The sequence below is a fragment of the Camelus ferus genome, chromosome X, assembly GCF_009834535.1.
Source record: "Camelus ferus isolate YT-003-E chromosome X, BCGSAC_Cfer_1.0, whole genome shotgun sequence".
NCBI lineage: Eukaryota > Metazoa > Chordata > Mammalia > Artiodactyla > Camelidae > Camelus > Camelus ferus.
The window spans coordinates 20,911,748-20,934,912 of record NC_045732.1 but is presented as its reverse complement, the minus strand read 5'-3'; the positions used below and the strand labels follow the sequence as shown (position 1 = coordinate 20,934,912).

The 23,165-nt window shown below is 41.9% G+C and overlaps 1 protein-coding gene across 1 annotated transcript in view; it reads left to right on the top strand.

Annotated features, from left to right (window-relative positions):
- The first annotated feature begins 8,764 nt into the window (after positions 1-8,764).
- The window catches only part of MAP3K15 (mitogen-activated protein kinase kinase kinase 15), a 118,898-nt gene continuing 104,497 nt past the window's right edge, over positions 8,765-23,165 (top strand). Inside the window, 4 exon segments of the mRNA XM_032475658.1 lie at positions 8,765-9,087; positions 9,090-9,153; positions 9,156-9,218; positions 9,221-9,495. Of these exon segments, the coding sequence (XP_032331549.1) occupies positions 9,010-9,087; positions 9,090-9,153; positions 9,156-9,218; positions 9,221-9,495 (480 nt within the window). The 5' untranslated portion in view covers positions 8,765-9,009.

Here is a 23,165-nt window from a genome sequence, read left to right as displayed (position 1 = left end):
TTCTACTCAGCCTTAGTCCCCATCTCACCTAAAAAATAAAGATTTAATCTTCAGGGAAAAGAGCCTCAAGGCTGTTGATTGAGAACACTGCTGGATACCCACAGCATCTGGGGAAAGAGGTAGAGGGAGAGCTCTATCCCTGGAGGAGAAGCAGAATCACTTGTGATGAAACTGAGCCTTGTAGTATTAGAGACACCTCTCCACCATGCTCCACTAGCATACTAACAAGTCTCCAGGAATAACAACAGTGGATTACAGCAGGGAGAGCTGCAGGAGATAGACTGGGGGAACAGCACAAAGGGGAGCCCCCCAACCAAGAGGGAGGGCCGAAAAAGATCACTAGAGGGATTCAGTGTCTCTGATGTCCATAGAGACAATAAACCTCAACACTACCACAGTATCTACTGCCTTATACAAAATGTCTGCCTTTCAACAAAAAATTTCAAGGCATGCCAAAAGGCAAGAAAATGCAATCTGAAGAGACAGAGGAATCACCAGAATCAGACTTAGATATGGCACAGCTGTTGGAAGGATCAAAGAATGAATTTAGAATAATTATGATTACTATGTTAAAGGCACTAATGAAAAAAGTAGACAATATGCAAGATCAGATAGGTAATTTAAGCAGAGATAGAAACTATAAGAGAATCAAATGGCTGGAAATCAAAAACAGTAACAGAAATGAAGAATGTTTCTGATGGGCTCATCAGCAGACTTAAATACTTACATTTACTTGAATAAGTAGCAGGACTGATAAAAAGAGAAGGCACAAATCACCAAGTCAAGAAGGAAATATCACTACAGACCCTGTATCAATTAAAAGGATAATAAGGGAATACTATGGACAAATTTATGATTATAAATTCAGTATATTAGAAGAAATGGACCAATTTCTCAAAAACCACAAACTATCAAAACTCAACCAAAATAAAATGGAAAATCTTAACAGATTCCATAACTAATGCAAAAAAAAACCAAAACAAAACAAAAAAAACACTGAACTTGTAATTAAAAGGCCCCAAAAAAGAAATCTCCAGGTCAAAATGGTTTCCCTGAAGAACTCTACCAAATATTTAAAGAAGTAAAAGCAATTTTACACAATCTCTTCTTTCTTCTTCAGAAACTAGAAGACAGAACACTTCCCAAATCATTTTTGGGGTAGTATTACTCTGATACCAAATTAAGGCAAAAACAGTGCAAAAAAAAATGAAAACTGCAGGTCAGTATATCTCATGATCCTAGATGCAAAAAACCCTTAATAAAATATTAGCAGATAAAATTCAGCAATGTATGAAAAGAATTATGTACCACAACCAAGTGGGATTTATTCCAGGTATGCAAGTTCAGCATTCAAAAATCAACCCATGTAATCTACCATATCAGTAGGCTAAAGAGGAATAAATCATGTGATCATATCAATTGATGCAGAAAAAGCATTTGAAAAAAAAATCCAATATCCATGCACAACAAAAACTCTCAGTGAACTAGAAATAGAAGGAAATCTCTTTAACTTGATAAATAGAATCTACAAAAAACTTAGCACTAACATCATACTTTGAGCAAAAAACTAAATGCTTTCCTTCTAAGATCAGAACAAGGTAAGGACACCCACTCTCACTGTTCTTAGTCAATACAGAACTGCAAATTCTAGCCATAGAAATAAGGCAAGAAAAAAAAGGGATACAGGTTGGAAAAGAGAAGGAAAACTATCCCTATTTTCAAATTACATGATTGTCTATATAGAAAGTCCCAAGGAGGGTAAAAAAAAAAAAAAAAAAAAAAAAACAAGAAACCCCTCCTGAACTAATATGTGGGCTCAGCAAGGTCATGTAATACAAAAGCAATGCACAAAAATAATTGCATTTCTACATGTAACAATGAACACGTGGAACCTGAAATTTAAAACACCGTGCCGTTTGCACTCACTCTAAAAAACTGTTATGTATACATGGGTATAAACTTCATAATTATGTACAATATCTGGATGCTGAAAATTAGAAAATTCTAATGAAAGACACCAAAGAAGGTCTAAATAAATGAAAGGAATACCATGTTCATAGATTAGAAGATTCAACATAATAAAGATATTAATTCTTCCCAAATTAATCTATAGGTTTATGTAATTCCTATACAAATCCTAACAAGGTTTTTTGTAGACATAGACAAATTTATTCTGAAATTTCTATGGCGAAACGCAGGCTCTAGTAAAACAATCCTGGAAAAGAAAAATAAAGGAGGACTCACTCTACCCAACAGTAAGGGTGACTGTATAGCCTGTTCAGTAGCCAAGACAGCGTGGTGTTGGTGGAGGGATAGATGCATAGGTAAGTGGAACAGAATAGAGAACCCAGAAATAGACCCACACAAATATGCCCAACTGATTTTTGAGAAAGGGGCAAAAGCAATTCAATGAAGGAAAGAGCCTTTTCATCAGATGGTGCTGGATCAATTGAACATCCAAAGGCAAAAACTGAACCTCTACCTAAACCTCACACCTTATACAAAAATTAACTCAGAGTAGACTTTAAATGTAAAATGCAAAACTATGACACTTTTAGGGGGAAAAAAACAAAACAGGAAATAATCTTTGAGCCCTAGGGCTAGGCAAAGAGTTCTTTAACTTGGAATCAACAGTATTATACATAAATGGAAAATTTGATAAATTGAGCCTCATCATGATTAAAAATGTTTGCTCTGTCTTTGAAAGACCCTGCTAAGAGGATAAAAAGACAAGCTAGAGACTGGGAGAAAAATATTTGCAAACCACGTATCTGACAAAGGTCTCCAGTCTAGAATATATGAGAACACTCAAAACTCAACAGTAAGAAACCAAACATTCCAATTAGAAAATCAGCACAAAGGCTTCCAAAGGCTGTGCCAGTCATTGAAATAATCTCAGATCAACAGGCACATTAGGAAAATTACTACTATGCATTACAAGTTTACAAAGAAAAGGTGTCCTTTTATAGCATCATAGTTAAAAAAGAATCTTAGAAGTGTTGAAAATTTTCTCTAGCTTTCCTCTTTCCAATTCTGATCGGTGTGTTTTACAGATTTCCACAGAGCCTATTTTCCATTCACTGGCCACAAAAGTCGGTGCACATTGATGTCACTGGTGAAATTGCTAATTTCTACCAGGACAGGAATTAGGATTTCTCTAAAGCTTTATCCTGGCAGTTTCTGCTTTCTTTTGGGGGTGAGGTGGAGGGATGGACTATATTATTACTGAAACATGAAGAGAAGCCAAAGTGTTGTTTTATAAGGTAAGTCCTACCTTGCTTGTGTCAAAATGGTTTGTGCTATGCTGCAAAGGACACCATCAAGAAAGTGAAGACAACCAACAGAACGGGAGAAAATATTTACAAATCACATATCTGACAAGGGACTTGTATCCATAATATACAAAGAGCTTTTGCAACTCAATAATAAAAAGACAAGTACCCTATTTAAAAATGGGCAAGGGGTCAGAGTGGACTTTTTTCCAAAGAAGTTATGCAAATAGAGGATAAGGACATGATGCAATGCTCAACATCATTGGTCTTTAAGGGAAACGTAAATGAAAATCACAGTGAGGTACCACTTCACTCCCACTAGGATGGCTATAATCAAAAAGACAGTAACAAGCATTGGTGAGAGTGTGGAGAAATTAGAACACTTGTACATTGCTGGTGGGAATATAAAATGGTGGAGCCGCAGTGGAAAGCAGCTTTTCTGAAGCTTAAAGATAGAGTTGCCATATGACCTTGAAATCCCATTCCTAGTTATATACCCCAAATAAATAAAAAACCTTTGTCCACACTGTATGATTCCATCTATATGAAATGTCCAGAATAAGCAAATATATAGAGACAAAATGTAGATTGGTGGTTGCCCAAGGCTGAGGGGTGTTGAGGGAGATGGAGAGTGATGGCAAATGAGTACTGGGGGTTTTTTTTGGAGGGGGAGGGATGAAGATGTTCTAAAGCTGAGTATCGAGATGGCTGCTCAGCTCTGTGAATAAACTAAAAACTATTTAAATGGGTGAATTGGGTGGTTTGTGAATTATATCTCAAAACTGTTATTTAAAATGAAAAAAAAAAAAACCCCACAAAAAAATGAAAACCTTGTGACAACGTCCAATGCATCCTATCTTTTAAATACAATTACTACCTGCAGTGGTAGTACTATGGCCTGCAGTCTTAAGTGAGTAGTTCGTGGGACCCAGGTCAAAGTTCACAATAACTTGCATGTGTATGAGGTAAGAAGTAAATGTACGCACGCACTAATAACATGAGTCAGCATTATGAACAATAAGCATGTGGCACTAGCATGAGTCAGCATTATAAGCAATAATAGGCATGCGCCACTAGCATAATAAAAGGACAAGTACGTATACCTGAGTGCGCGCCACCCGCTTGTCCTGCAATAAAGTGCTGCTTTGCTCCATGTGGGCTCCTCGGGCATTTTTCCAGTTGGGCAGCTCACCTCCTCAAATCCCCTTTCGGCCTCCTTCGGCTGACACTTGGCGTAGCCGGCCGGATGAGATGAGTGCCCTTTCTGTTCCCCCTTCCTGTGACGGGGAGGCTCGGATGAAAACAATGTGGCCCCCTACCTCTTTATGGTACCTGGTGGCGGCTTACTTGTTGGCATGGGCCGCACCCAAAGATTGGGATACAGTGCCCCACCCCGCACCAGATGACGTCCAGAAGGCTCTGGAGTTGTTGGAAACCAATGTCCCACAGGCCCACTGGGAGGCGGCCAGGAAGATAGCCTGGATGTTTTGATCGGTCTTATGCCATACCAGCAGAGGAAATAGAGAATTACAGATACAAGTGGAGCAGTTACAGCACAAGGAAGAGGAACTCGAGCAGAGACTCGGTATGACAGAAAGATGCCTGCATGGCTCCAGTTGCACCACCGCTTCGAGAGCGGTAAGCCCAGGCCCCCCCCCCCCCGCCCTGTTCCGCTGCGTCTACGACCCGTGGTGCAGCAGCAGGTGAAACTGGAGATCCTGATGACCCTATGAAAGAAATTACGGCCTGAGCAACAATATACCCTGTTGCTGACCTCCCTACAGGCCCGAGAGGTGGCCCTTACTGATTTCCTCCCAGACTAGGGGAAAGGCCAAGGTGTCCAGGACGTAGGGAACCCAGGCGACTGGAGGCCACACGTTAAACTGACTATCCACTGGTACCCCACAAACAAACAGCAGGCATTGGCATTAATAGATACAGGAACCGAAATTACATTATTGTATAAAAATCCAGATTGCTTTCGGGGACCGTGAGTTGATAAAGCGGGATACGGAAGCAAGCAAATGCGAGTTAAATGAGTGACTCTGACTTTGGGTATTGGCCGCTTGCCCCCTGCTGCACATAAAGTACATATATCCCCAGTAGCTGAGTATATCCTGGGAATAGACATTTTACTAGGATTGCAAATACAGACGACCCAAGGAAAATTTCACCTGAGAGTTCACGTGATGAAAACAGCTAGGACAGACTACCTTAAAACTTGAGAAAGCCAGTATTATTCGGCCAACACATAGCCCATATAACTCTCCAGTGTGGCCAGTGTGGAAACCAGATGGCTCCTGGAGGATGACAGTGAACCATAGAAAACTAAACAGTCACCCCCCCACCCATGCATGCGGCTGTGCCAAATATAACAGACTTGATGGATCAGCTGTCCCATAAACTGGGTACTTGCCACTACGTGGTTGACCTGGCCAATGTATTCTTTTCTATAGACATAGCCCCTGAGAGCCAGAAAGAGTTTGCGTTCACCTGGAAAGGCAGACAATGGACGTTTGTTGTGTTACCACAGGGATATTTGCATAGCCCCACACTGTGCCATGGCCCGGTAGTCCAGGACCTGGCTACATGGAGCAAAACGGACACTGTTCATTTGTTCTGTTATACAGATGACATAATGCTATCCTCTGATTCTCTTTCAGATTTGAAAACCAGTGCCACAGCTCTGCGAGAAGCCCTGGCGGGCTGGGGGTAAACCATAAACGAGGACAAAGTGCAAGGACCTGGATATTCTGTCGAATTCTTGTGTGTTGTCTGGTCGGGTAAGACAGAAGTGCTGCCTGAGGCGGTAATAGGCAAGATCCAGGCATATTCCCATCCCGAGACGGTTAAACAGTTACCGACTTACTTGGGCCTTCTGGGATATTGGAGGGTGTTTATCCCTCATTTGGCCCAAATAGGTAAACCCCTCTATAAATTGACTAAAAAGGAAGAAGTCTGAGATTGGACAGATGAGGCTAAACGTGCATTTGTAAAAAACTAAGAGGGCAGTGGCCCAAGCGCAGGCGCTGCGCACTATAGATCCAGACCTCCCTTTCTGACTGACAGTCCTTGTGGACAATGATGGATATGGTTGGGGATTATGGCAAAAGCATGGGCAACAAAAGGTTCCCGTAGGGTTCTGGTCTCAGCTATAAAAAGGGGCTGAATATCATTATTCTTTAATTGAGAAACAATTGTTTCTCAATATATATATATTAACAACTTATATATCCTTAATAGCCACTAAACCCCTGATGGGGAGGCAAGAGGTCCAGGTACAAACCACGTACCCCATTGCAGGATGGATACATACGTGGGCAAGGCAATCCCAATCAGGGACTGCACAGACCGCAACTCTGACAAAGTGGGGTGCTTACTTAAAACAGTGGGCCCGATACGCCACCAGCCCCTTGGCTGCAGAGTTGCAGCCGGTGTTAGGGCCTATAAAATTTGTTGCGCCTGCTGTACAGACGCTCCCACATCAGGGAGTGGACGCCGCACCTAGTCCCTTTCGTGAAGGGAAAGGGCCACCCCCGGAAACTGCTTGGTATACAGATGGTTCTTGCAAGGGCAGTCTGCCCACTTGGGTTGCAGTAGCACTACATCCCGCCACTAAAGCGTTCTGGTATGAGCCCACTAGAAAAATTATTACAGGGAAACCTGCTCTGTAGCAGTACTTAAAAGGCAGGGAAACCTGCTCTATGGCAGTACTTGTTCATATAAAATGGACAAGTCTAAGCCCCTTCTGTATCGAGCAGCAGTTTAAACGCGAGGCCCCAAACCGCGCAGTGGGGTGGCTCCCCAAAGGGCTATGTGCCCACATCACTCACAATATAAGTGCCTCCACTTGATGGGATAGATGGCACATAATTGGCAGAAAACCTACCGATTTCCTGCTGCCAGGGTATCTATGGGTATGTGGCACCCATGGATGGTCACGTATCTCGGCTAAATGGACAAGGCACTGTACTTGGGGTAAAGCATACTTGCCTGGGCATATCCAGCCTACTTAAACGGAGAGCCCTGTGATTTGGGATCCGCTACACACCCAGTAACACCGTGAAAAGCATACAGCTTGATGGTTTTATCCCATGGCCTTGTTCCTCCCTGGTGCCAGGACCATCAGTATAAAGTTGCAGGTAAAAGCTTTAGCTCAACACATATCAGCTACATTAAATGTTACTAAGAAAGCCATAAAAAAATTATTAAATGAGACCACCCAAATGCGAGAGGAGGTCTTACAAAACAAAATGGTGTTAGATATGCTCACTGCAAGCCAAGGCAGCACGTGTGCTATATTACATATTAAATGCTGTATCTATGTACCAGATCACCAGAAAAAAATAACTAAGACACTACAAAACATAGATCAAAAACTAGATCACATAGACCATGTAACTCAAAACCCCCTTAAAAAATTGGTGGTCATCCTTAACCTCCTCCTGGAGATGGGACCTAACTGTCCTGGCCATTGTAGCTGCCTATTTAGATGCTGTTCACTATATCGTTGCTGTGGTCTTTGGGCACAGGGCTCCGCTCTATGGGCCAGGGTCCCCACGACCTAGGGGGTAGAATGTCGGCAGTCTTAAGTGAGTAGGCCGTGGGACCCAGGTCAAAGTTCACAATAACTTGCATGTGTATGAGGTAAGAAGTAAATGTATGCATGCGCTAGTGACATGAGCCAGCATTATAAACAATTCACATGCGCCACTAGCATGAGTCAGCATTATAAACAATACGCATGCACCACTAGCATAATAGAAGGACAAGTGCATACACCTGAGCGTGCGCCGCCTGCTTGTACTGCAATAAAGTGCTGTTTTGCTCCATGTCAGCTCCTTGGGCATTTTTTCCAATTGGGCAGCTCACCTCCTCAAATCCCCCTTCAGCCTCCCTCGGCTGACAACTACTTTTTAATATCTGGGACTAAAATTGTGAGGTGGGTAAGATCCAGAGTAAAGGGCCCTTTAGGTTAACAGCATTTGAATGATTGGGCAGGCAGCCTACTTGGAGTCTATTTTCCAGGCCAACAGAATTTGATGCTGGTGCATCATGGTGCTTTGTCAAGGTCACAGAGATCAGGACTAGCGGGTCTCCAGGACATGGGCTCAGGAGGGCCATGCTCTTGGCAAATGGGGGCAAAGAGAACAAAATCAGTGATGTTTTAAGTAAGCATCTTCTCATCTCGATTCTGGGTTAAAACTACGCCTGTAATTAGTTGGGAATTGAAAATTTACATCCAACCACCGCTTTGAAAGAGCTTTTACCCTGCTTGAAAAGCCTTAAATTGTTTTGAGGAAAAAGGAAATTGAGGCTCCTAACGTTGTTCAAGTGGGAGGGAGGGCAGCAACAACAAAATCCTCAAATTGAGGAATCCGCCCTTCTTTGGGAGCTGCCCAAGGGGGGCGGCAGGGGGCGCTCTGCGGGCTCCTGCCCCGCCGCCCTTCCCAGCCCTCCCCACGCCCTCCGCTCGCCCAGGCCTCCGGAGCCCCCGCCTCTCGCGCGCGCGGGCCTTCAAAGGGCGCTCGGAGGCTGCGGGGCTGGTGCTTCCGTGTGCAGCCCAGGACCCCCGCCATCACCTGCCTGGAGCGGGGCCACCGGCGGGCGCTGGGGCCCCCAGCTCCCTTCTCACGCCCCAGGAGCGGGTGCCCGGGCTGCTTTTGGCCCCCTGCGGTTCGCAGCCGCCAGCCACTCGCGCGGAGGTGGGACAAGGAAGGGCGCGCAGGGCGGCCACATGGACAGCGGCAGCGGGGCTCCGCCGGCTGGGGCGCCCGGAGCGGTGGCTGAGTCTCCACAGTGCTTGCTGCCGCCGTGGGGGTGGGGTGGGGCGAGGGCGCAGCGGGGCCCGCGAGGCCGGCGGAGGGCGCGGGAGGCGGGGGCGGGGGAGCGGGCCGCGGCGGCCGCTGCGGGCAGTGTATGTGCGCAGCGAGAGCCCCCAGGGCGCCGGGCCGGCGGTCCTGAGGCGGGGGCGCGGCAGTGCCTGCTACGGGCCTGCGAGGCCGAGGGCGCCCACCTCACCTCCGTGCCCTTCGGGGAGCTCGACTTCGGGGAGACGGCCGTGCTCGACGTCTGTGACGCAGGTGAGGCCGGAGCCCCCTTCGCCCCCACCCCACTCCTGCCTGCTTTCCTTATCTTCACACAAGCCATGGCACCAGCTCCTCCCCATCCTGCACCCCCTGACTTTTTCGACAGGACCGCCCTACCTTTTGGGGAGAGGAGAGTAGGTAGCCTTGTACCCTTTTACAGATAAGAAGAATAGAGGTCTCTGGCATTTAGATTTCTTTATTCTTCAGTTCCCTTTAACATCAGATGATCCGAGAAACAGACGAGGCTGAACCCCCTCCCCACCGGTTATCCAAGTTTTACTTTACTATTCCTGGCGTTCCTTACAGCAGTGGGTCCCAATCCTGGCTACACATTAGAATCACCTGGGGGAGCTTTTAAAACTGATGCCCAGACTGTCTCAGACCGGTGACATCAAAATCAGGCTTCAGGACTTCTTAATGCTCCCCTGGTGATTCCATTTTGCAGCCAAGAATGAGAATCAGGTGTGTTACATTTGGGGCGGGCCTCTTAGAAATGCCCCCAGTGTTCTGCTCCCAACAGACGTTGACAGTGGGGTTGTGCTCTACCACCAGTGTGACGGATGTATTTTATCCTATAATGCGCAAGCATTCGGGCTTCAGGATCTCCGTTGCCAGAATGGGACACTAAGCTGACTGTAATAAAGGTACCCTAAGAACCCAGCCTTAAATTGATACTTTTGGATGGCAAGAGTTCTTACAAGTGTGCAACGATTGTTGCTTGGCTGTTTTCCTTACTGAACCTTTGGAATCTGTATGACAAGCCTCTGGTCCTTGGGTGACATTCACAAGCATTGTATGTGAGATGGTAATTACCTGGCAGTCCTTGTGCCTTGTTTTCTCCGCTGGTCAAAAGGGAGTAAGACACCTGCCCTAAATCTAAAAGCTCGGGAGAAGGTTAATGGGGAGCTTCTTTAAGGTGCCGGCTACACGTGCTGAAGTAGTAAGTTCGTTTATTACCATCCATTCTTCGCAGGGATCTGTTGGCTGCGGAGCAAATCCTCCTCAGCTGGAAGGGGGCGGGGTATCCGGCTTGTTCAAACAAGTGGCAGCTGCGCCCTTTGAAAACACTCACCTGACATTTCTGACCACTCAGGATATACTTTTCAGCAGAACATCTTTTTAGAAAAGTTGTTCAGGAGGCCACTTCACCCGGAACCACTCAGCTTTCTCAACTTCTGTTTATTCTCCTCTGAAAATGGAGTTTGGACAAACTCTTCTCTGAATGGTTAAATCTCCCCTTTGCCATCAGGCACAACTGTAGCCTCCTGCCTGTTGCTGCCAACTCTGAAAAACTGATGTGCAATGGCTGTGTTTCTCTGGGGTGGTGTGTGTGTGTGTGAGAGAGAGAGAGAGATGTGGGGAGAGAGATGGTGAGAGCCGGAGAGCCAGAGAGCGAGCTTCGTGTACTACCAGGACAGCTTCCTTCTGGCTGAGCGTGAAGGTTCATTTAAGCAGAAATCTTGGGCTTTCCATTCCAAAGCTATTCAGTGGGCACATCACCTTTTCTTGCTCTGGGTCCGGATTGCCTAGAATTTTTAGCTGCAATATGTACCTCCTTTGGTTGATCTTAGCCTGGTCTTGAATAAATCATTTCCCAGTACATCATCGTAAATAAGTTCTTTTCACAGTTTTGACAAAGGATATGCACAGCTCCAATAAGTAGGTTACTGAGTTTACACAGATGACCCTCCATCTCTCCTGGCTTCCTAATCTCTACCACTCACAGATTTTTGGTATCTCCACCAAAAAGATACAAATCTGTCACTTGGGCTTCTTTGTAAAAAGTTCTAAAACCACACTATTCAATTGATAGCCACTAGCCACAGGTGACGGTTTACATTTAAATTAATTAAAATATAATAAAGTCAGTTCCTTATTTGCACTTGTTACATTTCAAGAGCTCAGCAGGCAGAGTAAAGGGAGCATTTTCCCTCATTGCAGAAGGTCCCATCGGATGATGCTGCTTTAGAAAAATGGTTGTTGGGGGGGTCTACTGAATTGTTTCAAGTATGTTTTGAGGGGATCACGGATGTGAAATTTAAGCACTTCCTATCTATCTCCTGTTGTAATAACAAGTCGAGGCTGTGTTATACAAGGTTGGATTGTTTTCCATCTCCTTGTAGAATTTGATGTGCTCCTTTGTGGGCCTAAATCAGAGATTATACATCACCAGTGCCTGGGTGATTTGATGGGCTGCAGAGGAACCGCAGGGAGGAATTCAACCTAAGTAAGGAGGCAACAATTGGATACTGTTGTGAAAGGAAACTGCCACAGGCACCATCCATGATGTTATTCATAGATTCTTCACTAGCTTGATGCGTCGTGTGGCATAGAGAGTGCCCACTAGGCTTCCATATATTCCTCCACATTTCCCAATCTCCCTTGCACTTGGCTTGGGTTCTTATGACCAGTGCTGCCCAATGAAATGTGAGCAGCATCCACAAGTGTCACTTTGAAAGCAACTGAGAAGGGTAGGTGGTACACCGCCTCCACCTCTCTTTGCCTCTGTCACAGCAAACTTGAAAGTTGTGTATTCAAGATGGCAGTGAAGACCCTGAAATTTGGGGAGTTTGTTGTGGCTGCATAGCCTAGCTTATCCTGACTAAATTAGCTTGCTGTGCATTCTGCTGGAAATGCCTGGATGTGTCTCTCGACTAACTTTAATAGACTAATCCACATTGCTCCTGCTCAAGAAAGACCCTTAAAGACGTCTTAAGACTTCTTATAGTTTGGTGCATACTCTGTCCTCACTATTCTGGAAAATGCATAAAGTTCAAAGGAAGACAGTCTTATGGGACACATGGTTATGATGGTTGTAGAACGCACATTTTGTGTGCCATTTACACATGGTCAGGAGACTGGCCCAATCTATTTCCACCAGAATATAAGGGCAATAATATAAGTAAACATTGGTGAGTGAAATCATCAACTTAGCAGTTCAAGTCAGAAACCTAGGAGTCAGTCTTGACTCCATCCCCTCCCTCATTGCCAAATCCAGTCTATTTCTTCCAAATGGTTCACTTCTTCCTACTTGCCCCTTCCACCATCTTGGTCCAAGTGTTGGCTTCACTTGTCTAGGTTACTGGCAACAGCTTTGGTCTTTCAGTGTTGGGCCAATCTTGGTACATTCTAGTCCATATCATCTGCTTAGAAGCCACCACATCCTGGCACCGTCTGCCACCTGGCAGTCCTCCTCTGCCCAAAACCTATTCAGCCTTCACATCTCAGGTCTTTAAGGAAGCCTCCATGGACTCCTCCTCACTCTCTGTCAGCTTTTATACACACTGCAGTTTTCTTTCCTAGCAAGTAAAACAATTGTGATTAAATAATTATTGATTGAATAATTGATCTTCTACCAGACAGCGAACTCTTCAATAGCAGGGAACCAGATGCAGTTTCCTTTGCTACTCTGATTCCTAGGAATATCTATCCAGCTCCTTTTTAGAATAACTCTCAGTGGATACAGGTGACCCTTGGTTTCTCCTATTGAGATGAAGCAAAACTTGTTGGGTACCCTCAAAAGGAAATTCGAGTGGTTTCCTCTAGAAAGCATGTTGAAAATGATGGCCAGGTGTAGATAGAATGCGACTGTGATTTTATTAAAAAAGTAAGATACATCGTAATGACACATTTCTCGGCCTGAACCTTTCACCCAGGTGGTACATATCCAGTAGAAGAGACTAGAAGAACTGACATCAGGCACACTGGAATGGAAACAGTGGTTTGAATTGTGTGCTGTGAATACTCGCTCTTACTGTTCTTCCACATTTTCTGTAATGTTTATTTTCTAAAATAGACATGAGATTTTATTTTGAGTAAGTGCAGTAGGAGATTAAAGTTGGGGTTGTAAGTCAGAATCCTTCTTCCTCTCTCCCTCCCTCCTTGCTGGCTTGGTCAGGCCCAGGCAATGCTGACCATACTCCCAGGGACCAGACCACACGAGCCCCCGGCCGGACCTCAGCTGTCCTCTGCTGGACTTGGCTGCTGGCTTGCCCATGGGGGCCCTTCCCTGAGCCTCCTTCCTTTTGAACTGTTGTTAATGCTACTGATTCAGCACTGAGCCTGGAACTTTCCTCAACTCTTAATCACATGAACTGGCTGATGAGAGAAGCGTTACACCTGTAGCATTTTTTAAATTGAAGTATAGTTGATGTACAGTATTACATGTTTCGGGTGTACAATATAATGATTCACAACTTTTAAAGGTTATACTCCGTTTATAGTGATTAGAAAATATTGGCTATATTCCCCATGTGGTACAATAAATCCTTGTAGTTTGTTTTATACATAATAGTATAGTTGCTGTTTGAGCCTTGTGTGCATGCAGTGGGTAGATAGATATTTGTGGACTGGCCTGCTGCATTATTGGCTATAATTTGTTACAGGGGAAAATGTATTTTTGGTTCCCAGCAGTCACCTTACAGACATACTTTTGGGATACGAGCCATAAACTATTTTTTAAAGTGTTCTGAGTATCAGGCTTTGAGATAGGGGCTATTGAAACCCCAGTCGAATAGTATAGTTGGGAGAGGACTGAACTCCTGCAAAAGAAGCTGAAAAACTTCGCCTCCTAGTGCCTTGCACAGATCTTGAGCTCCTGGGTGTGACAGTGCTTGGCAAAGATGCCTGGCGGTTATTGGGTTTGGTTGTTGGTGGAGCGTTGTAGAGCAGGAAGGAGCTGGGTGGTGGACCTTGGCAGGGAATAGAGGTCACTCAGGAATTGGGGTCTGCGGGATGGCAGCCCAGGGGCCAGGCAGATTTGGACACGGAGCTGCAAGGGAAAAGCAGGAGCATTAGATGTAGATGATTTTTTTCTCCTCTTCGACTTTTTTTTATGGAAAATTTCAAACATGTCCACTACCCAGCTTCAACAGTTACTAACATTCTGCCATTTTTATTTCTTCTTGACCTCTACCCACTCCTCATCTCATATTTAAGTAATACTTTTAAACATTTTAATGTAAAATGTATGTACATTGAAATGTACACATCTTAGTTGTACAACTGAGAAATGACCAAACCCTATCATGATATAGTTTCCATCTGCCCAGAAAGTTCCCTAATGTCCCCTTTGGTTCATTACCCTTTCCACTCCCATTCCTGGCCCCAGGCAATGACATATGCTGTCACTTTAGGTTAGATTTGCTTTTTCTAGAGTTTCGTAGGTGGACTCAGTGTGTGTTTTTCAGTGTCTGGCTTCCTTTGCTCAGTGTGGCTTTTTTGAGATTCATCCATATTGTTGTATGTTATCAGGAGTTTGTTCCTTTTTAATGCCAAGTACTACTGCATTGCATGAAAATACCATTGTTGGTTTAGCCATTCTCCTGTTGAAGGACATTTTGGTTATTCCCAGTTTGGGGCTATTACAAATAAAGCTGCTATGCTATTTACAGTAGCCAAGACATGGAAGCAACCTAAATGTCCATCAACAGATGACTGGATAAAGAAGTTGTGGTATGTTTATACAATAGAATACTATTTGGCCATAAAAAAGAATGAAATAATTCCTTGTTTTTTTTGAAGGGCTACATTTGTTCTTGTACATAATTTTTTTTAAATTGAAGTACAGTCATTTACAATGTATCAATTTCTGGTGTACAGCACAGTGTCCCAGTCATGCATATACATATATTCACTTTCATATTCTTTTTCATTAAAGGTTATTACAAGATATTGAACATAGTTCATTGTGCTATACAGAAGAACATTTTTTAAAGTTTCTATATATAGTGGCTAACATTTGTAAATCTCAAACTCTCAAATTTATCCCTTCCCACCCCCTTTCCCCAGTAAACATAAGATTGTTCACTATGTCTGCCAGTCTGTTTGTTTTGTAGATGAGTTCATAGTGTCCTTTTTTTTTTTTCTTTTTCCACATATGAATGATATCATATGGTATTTTTTTTCTCTTTCTGGCTTACTTCACTTAGAATGACAATCTCTAGGTCCATCCGTGTTGCTGCAAATGGCATTCTTTTATTATTTTTATGGCTGAGTAGTATTCCATTGTATAAATATATCACAACTTCTTTATCCAGTCATCTGTTGATGGACATTTAGGTTGCTTCCATGTCTTGGCTATTGTAAATAATGCTACTATGAATATTGGGGTACAGGTGTCTTTTTGAATTAGAGTTCCTTCTAGATATGTACCCATGAGTGGGATTGCTGGATCATATGGTAAGTCTATTTTTAGTTTTTTGAGGAATCTCCATACTGTTTTCCATAATGGCTGCACCAAACTGCATTCCCACCAGCAGTGTAGGAAGGTTCCCTTTTCTCCACACCCTCTCCAGCATTTGTCATTTGTGGACTTTTGAATGATGGCCATTCTGACTGGTGTGAGGTGGTATCTCATTGTAGTTTTGATTTGCATTTCTCTGATAATTAGTGATATTGAGCACTTTTTCATGTGCCTATTGACTATTTGTGTGTCTTCAGTGGAGAATTTCTTGTTCAGGTCTTCTACCCATTTTAGAATTGTTTTTTTGTTGTTGTTATTGAGTTGTATGAGCTGTTTATATATTCTGGAAATTAAGCCTTTGTCAGTCACATCATTTGCAAATATTTTCTCCCATTTTGTAGGTCGTTTTGTTTTGCATATGGTTTCCTTTGCTGTGCAAAAGCTTATAAGTTTAATTAGGTCCCATTTGTTTATTTTTGCCTTTATTTCTGTTGCCTGGGTAGACTGCCCTAGGAGAACATTCCTGAGATTCATGTCAGAGAATGTTTTGCCTACGTTTTCTTCTAGGAGGTTTATCATGTCTTGTCTTATATTTAAGTCTTTAAGCCATTTTGAGTGTATTTTTGTGTACAGTGTGAGGGAGTGTCCTAACTTCATTGATTTATATGCTGCTGTCCAGGTTTCCCAACACCACTTGCTGAGGAGACTGTTCAATTGACTTGTCTTATTATTGAATTAGAAGATGTTCTTTATTCCAGATTCAAGTGCTTTGTCAGAAGTATATTTTCTGAACAATTGCTCCCTGACTGTGGCTTGCTTATTCATCTGCTTGTGCATTTGATGAGCAGAAAATTTTAATCTTGATTAAATCTAATTTAGAATCTTTTCCTATTAAGGTGGCCTTCTGTGTCCTCTATAAGAAATCTTTGCCTACTTCCAGCTTGTGGTTTTGCAGATACTCATCTGTGTGTTATTCTAAAAGCTTTATAGTTTTAGCTTTTACATTGAGGGCTGTGATTCATTTCAACTTAGATTTGACACAGGGGACTTTGGACAAACCAAGCCTGACACCTTGCCTCAAGCATCTAGGAGATGGGTCTTGCCCCAGGATGAGTCCTCCAGGCACTTTGAATCTACTTGGCAGGACCATGGCTGCCTCCTTTTCATCTCACCATTCAGGAAAGTACACGAAATGCAGGTTGTCCTTTAGGCAAATTGTCTTTCTGCCTTCCAAACTGACAAAACAGATCCATGATGAAACTGTACCACCCTGTGTTCCATTGTTGTGACCCACTGCCTCTGGTAATATGAGTGGCAGAAGAGAAAGGACATTGGTTTTACGGCTCAGGTTTTAATTTTTGCCCTGTCATTTATTGGCTGTGTGACCTTGGATAACTTATGTAACATCTCTGAGCCTCATTTAAAAAATCTCTAGGTAGAGATTGAAGCACAGTGCCCTGAATTTAGTAAGTGCTCAGATGTCAGTTCCCCCATGTGTTTGTCTTCCTCTTGCTCCCAGCAGTGAACACACCAGAACCTCAGTATGGAAGGAAATGTGGTTTGTGAAATAATAAAGACTAGGGGCTCAAATCCTTTGGACAATCATGTAGTAGAGTCACCTTCTATTCCTGCAATTGGTAAACAAACAACAACAAAAAATCCCCAAGTTTTGAGGTTGGAGATTCCATTCTAACTTCATTCCTGGTCCTGTGCTGAAGAATGGAGGTGAGGAAAAAGCACAAAACCCTGCTTTGATAAGCTCTTTATTTTTTTTTCTTTTGATTGAGGTACAGCATATATATAGAAAAGGGTACAGTTTTAAGTGTACTGCTCTATGAATTTTCACAAATGGTACACACTGTGTAACCCAGCACCTGGATCAAAAAAGTGAATGCCAGCAGCACCTTGGAATGTGATTGCTTCTGTTTTCCAGCCTGGCCAAGGGTGAAGATTATCTGCCTCCATAGATTTGTTTATTCGTATAAACAGAATCATGTGATAGTGGTTTTCGGTGACTGTCTTCTTTCACTTAAAATTTCAAGATTCATCCATGTTGTAGCATATATCAGTACTATGTTACTTTTTTTGCTACTGAATAATGCTCTGTTGTATAGATGACACTGTACTGTATTTTTCCATTCTTCAATTGATGGGCATTGGGTTTGTTTCCAGTTTTGGCTGTTGTGAGTAATTCTTCAACTTTTGTGTGGACATATGTTAGCATTTCTCTTGAATACCTGCCTAGCAGTGGGGTTTCTGGGTCATATGGTAACTCTAATGTTTTTTTTTTTAATAGACTTTATTTTTTTTTAGAGTAGTTTCATGTTTAGAGCAGAGTTGAGCAGAAAAATACGGAGTTCCCACATAGCCATCCCCGCCCACACATATATGCTCCCCTTCCCTCAACATCCCTCATCAGTGTGGCATATTTGGTGCAATTGATGAACCAACATGGACACATTATTATCAACCAAAGTCCATAGTTTACCTTAGGGTTCACTCTTGATGTTGTACGTTCTATGGGTTTTGACAAATGTACAATGACATGTAGCCACCACTATGGTATCCTACAGAATAATTTCATCGCCTTAAAAATCCCTCACGCTGCATCTGTTCATTCCTCCTTCCCTCCCTCTCCCCAAACCCCTGGATACCATGATCTTTTGATTGTTTCTAGAGCTTTGCCTTTTCCAGGATGTCATTTGGTTGGAATCGTACAGTTTGTAGCCTTTTCAGACTGGCTTCTTTCATTTAGTAATATGTCTTCTAAGTTTCTTCCATGTCTTTCATGGCTTGATAGCTCATTTTTTTTCACTCCACATATATTTTTTAATTTACATATATGTACTGTTCATTGTTTCTAAGAACGTTTAGAGCTTTAGCTTTTTAAATTTACATAGTTATCAAAGGAATAAAGCCAACCACAAAATAAGAGTTAACTCAGAAAGATACATACACCCTGCTGTTAACAGCAACATTATTTATAATTGCCAAGATATGGGAGCATCCTAAGTTTACATCAATAGTTGAACAGATAATGGAGATGCAGCACACATATATGTAATGGAATACAGCTCACCATAAGAAAGAAGGATACTTTGCCATTTGCGGCCCTTCACTCACTTTATTTTTTTGCACTTCAAAAAGCAGAATTTTATAACCGGCAGAAACATTTCCATTACATCAAAAACAACAAAATACCTAGAAATAAACTTAACCAAGGAGGTTACCCATACTCTGAAAACTGAAATGACACAAAGAAATGGAAAGATTTCTCATGCTCTTGGATTGGAAGAATCAACACTATCAAAATGGCCACACTACCCAAAGCAATCCACAGATCCAATGCAACCGCCATCAAAATACTCACGACATTCCTCACAGAGCTAGAACAAACAATTCCAAAGTTTATAAGGAACCACTAAAACCCCCGAACTTTTGTAGGTCTTGTTTTCCTCTTTCTTCCTTTTGTTCTCTTTTCTTTTGGTTTGATGGCTAGAGAAGGTCCTTTAACATTACTTGTAAAGCTGGTTTGGTGGTGCTGAAATCGTTTAGCTTTTGTTTACCTGTGAAGCTTTTGATTTCTCCATCAGGTCTGAACGAGAGCCTTGCTGGAAAGAGTGTTCTTGGTTGTAAGCTATCCCCTTTCATCACTTTAAATATGTCGTGCTACCCTTTCTGGCCTGTAGAGTTTCTGCTGAAAACTCAGCTGATAACCTTATGGGAGTTCCCTTGTATGTTATTTGTTGCTTTTCTCTTGCTGATTTTAATATTTTCTCCTTATCCTTAATTGTTGTCAGTTTGATAACTACGTGCCTTGGTGTGTTCCTCTTTGGGTTGATTTTGTGTGGTACTCTCTGCGCTTCCAGGACTTGAGAGACTGTTTCCTTTCCCAAGTTGGGAGAGTTTTCAGTGATGATCTGAGAAAATTTTTGGAGAGATCCTTTCTCTCTCTCTTCTCTTCCTGGGACCTCTATAATGTGAATATTAGAGCGCTTCATGTTTTCCCAGAGTTCTCTTAAACTATCCTCATTCCTATTTATTCTCTTTTCTGTTTTCTGTTCTGCCATAGTGATTTCCACTGATCTGTCTTCTAGCTCACTGATCCATTCTTCTGCCTCATGTAGTCTATTTTTGGTTCCTTCTAGTGTGTTATTCATTTCAGTGATTTTATTCTTCAACTCTGTTTGGGTATTCTTTATATTTTCCAACTCTTTGCTAAAGACTTCACTCTGTGCATCTATACTCCTCTGGAGTTCTCTGAACATCTTCGCCATCATTACTTGAAGCTCTTTCTCAGATAAATTGCCTGTCTCCTCATCACTTATTTCTTCTTCTGGGATTTTATCTTGTGCCTTGGCCTGGGAGATAGTCCTTTGCCATCTCATACCGTCTGTCTTTCTATGTGTTTGTGGACTCCTTCCACAGGCTTTGGGATAGTTGTTTTCTTATTTCTAGTATCTGCCCCTGGTGGGTGAGGGTGGACTAGAGGCTTATGCAGGGTTCCTGGCAGGAGGAGCCGGGGCCTGCCCACTGCTGGGTGAAGCTTGGTCCTGGCAACTCTAACGTTCCTTTAAAAATTTCTATTGTGATAAAAAACACACCATAAAATTTACCATCTAACCATTTCTAAGTGTACAGTTCAGTAATCTTAAATTCATTCATATTATTGTGTAGCCAATCTCCAGAACTTTTCATCTTATAAAACTGAAACTCTGTACCCATTAAACAACAACTCCCCACCCTGCCCTCCCCTGAGCTTCTGATAACCACCATTCTACTTTCTGTCTGAGATGGACGACTCTAGCTACCTTATGTAAGTGGAATCATACAGTATGTGTGTGTGTGTGTGTGTGTGTGTGTGTGTGTGTGTGACTCTTCATTTAGCATAATGTCCTCAAGGTTCATCCATGTTGTAGCATGTATCAGAATTTCCTTTTTTATGGCTGAAAAATATTCTGCTGTATGGATAGACTACAGTTTGTTTATCCATTCATTCATTGATGGACACTTGGGTGCATACACTTTTTATTTAACCATTTAAAGAACTGCTTTCCAAACAACTTTACTAAAGCAGCTGCACCACTTAACATTCATATCAGCAATATATGAGTATTCCAATTTCACCACATCATCACCAACACTTGTTATTTTCTGCCTTTTGAAAAAATTACAGCTATCCTAGTGGGTTTGAAGTAGTATCTCTTTGTGGTTTTGATTTGCATTTCCCTAATGACTAAGAATGTTCAATGTCTTTTCATGTGTTGGTTGGCCATTTGTATATCTTCTTGGGAGAAATGTCTGTTCAAGTCCTTTGTCTATTGTTTTCTAGTTAGGTTGTTATCTTGTTATTGAGCTGTAAGAATTGTTTATATAATTTGGAGAGAAATCCCTTCTCAGATATATGATTTGCAAATATTTTCTCCCTTTCTGTGGTTTATCTTTTAACTTTCCTTTTTTGGGGTGGAGGGAGGTAATTAGGCCCATTTGTTTTTAGAGGAGGTACTGGGGATTGAATCCAGGACCTCGAGCATGCTAAGCATGCGCTCTAGCACTTGGAGCTGTACCCTCCCCGCTGCTTTTAACTTTCTTGATACTGTGCTTTAATGCAAAAGTTTTTAATATTGAAGCCCAGTTTCTCTATTTTTATCTCATCTCTGCTGTTTGCTCTAATTTATTTTTAGTTTCCTAATGATCCTTATAGTGTTCATTTATGTCTGTTGTCAGCAAGCTACAGCCTGCAAGCTGGCTGCCTTTATTTTCTAAGTAAGGTTCCATTGGAACATACCCTTTCATCTGTGGCCACTTTTGGGCTACAAAAAGAGATTATGTGGCCCACAAAGCCGGAAGTATTTACTATCTGGTCCTTTACAGAAGTTTGACCATTTCTGCTGTGTAAATACAAGCACATTCAAGTATACATTCTTCCCTTTCTTACTCAAAAGGTACCAGACCAAATGCATTGTTACACACCTTGCTGTTTTCCATTAACAGTTTGGACACCTTTCCAAATCAGAATATAGGAATCTTCCTTCTTTTTTATAGCTAAATAGTACTTCATTGGGTGGATGTATCATTGTTTATTTTACCAATACTTTTTTGTTTATTTTATTTATGTTCATTTTTCAGTTTTATTAGGTAGATTGTTACAATTTGACTGCACATATACAATATATTGCATGTAAATACATATATACAATATACTTAACATTTTTTTTAGTTTATATATAAGTACTGATCATTGTTTCTAAGAATGGTTTAGAGCTTTAGCTTTTCAAACTTACATAGTCATCTAAGGGGTAAAGCCAACCACAAAATAAGAATGAACAGAATGCAATAATCCGATCATAAAGGACAGTCAAATGTGCTTACACATATTCAAGAAATCAATCATTTAAGTTATAAATAATAAGTGGTTCATTTGTGTCCTTTCCTTTTAGATTCCACATATGAGCGATCTCATATGATACTTTTCTTTTCTATTTCCAGTTCACTTCACTTAGAATGACAATCTCCAGGTCCATCCATGTTGCTGCAAATGGCATTCTTTTATTCTTTTTCATGGCCGCATAGTATTCCACTGTATAAATGTACACCACAACTTCTTTACCCAGTCGTCTGTTCCCCACACCCTCTCCAGCATTTATCATTTGTGGACTTTTGAATGATGGCCATTCTGGCTGGTATTAGGTGATATCTCATTGTAGTTTTGATTTGCATTTCTCTGACAATTAGCGATGCTGAGCATTTTTTCATGCGCCTATTGGCCATTTGTGTGTCTTTATTGGAGAATTGCTTGTTTAGGTCTTCTGCACATTTTTGGATTGGGTTGCTTATTTTTTTGATATTGAGTTGTATGAACTGTTTGTATGTTTTGGAAATAAGTCCCTTGTCAGTCACATCATCTGCATATATTTTCTCCCATTCTGTAGGTTGTCTTTTCATTTTGTTGATGATATCCTTAGCTGTGAAAACCTTTTAAGTTTAATTATATCCCATTTGTTTATTTTTGCTTTTATTTCCATTACTCCAAGAGCTGGTTCAAAAAATATATTGCTGTGATTTATGTCCAAGAGTGTTCTGCCTATGTTCTCCTCTAGGAGTTTTATAGTATCTGGTCTTACATTTAAGTCCTTAATTCATTTTGAGTTTATTTTTGTATGTGGTGTTAGAGAATATTCTAATTGCAGTCTTTGACAGGTAGTGTCCAGTTTTCCCAGCACCACTTATTGATAAGACTATCTTTTCACCATTGTATATTCTTGCCTCTTTTGTCATAGATTAATTGACCATAAGTGCATGGGTTTATTTTTGGACTTTCTATCCTGTTCCATTGATCTATGTGTCTGTTTTTGTGCCAGTACTGTACTGTTTTGATTACTGTAGCTTTGTAGTATAGTCTGAAGTCAAGGGAGTGTGATTCCCCCAGCCCCGTTCTTCTTTTTCAAGATTGTTTTGGCTATTTGGGGTCTTTTGTGTTTTCATACAAATTTTAATATTTTTTGTTCTAGCTCTGTGAAGAATGTCATTGGTAATTTGATAGGGATTGCATTGAATCTGTATGTTGCCTTGGGCAGTATGGCCATTTTAACAATATTGGTTCTTCCAATCCAAGAACAC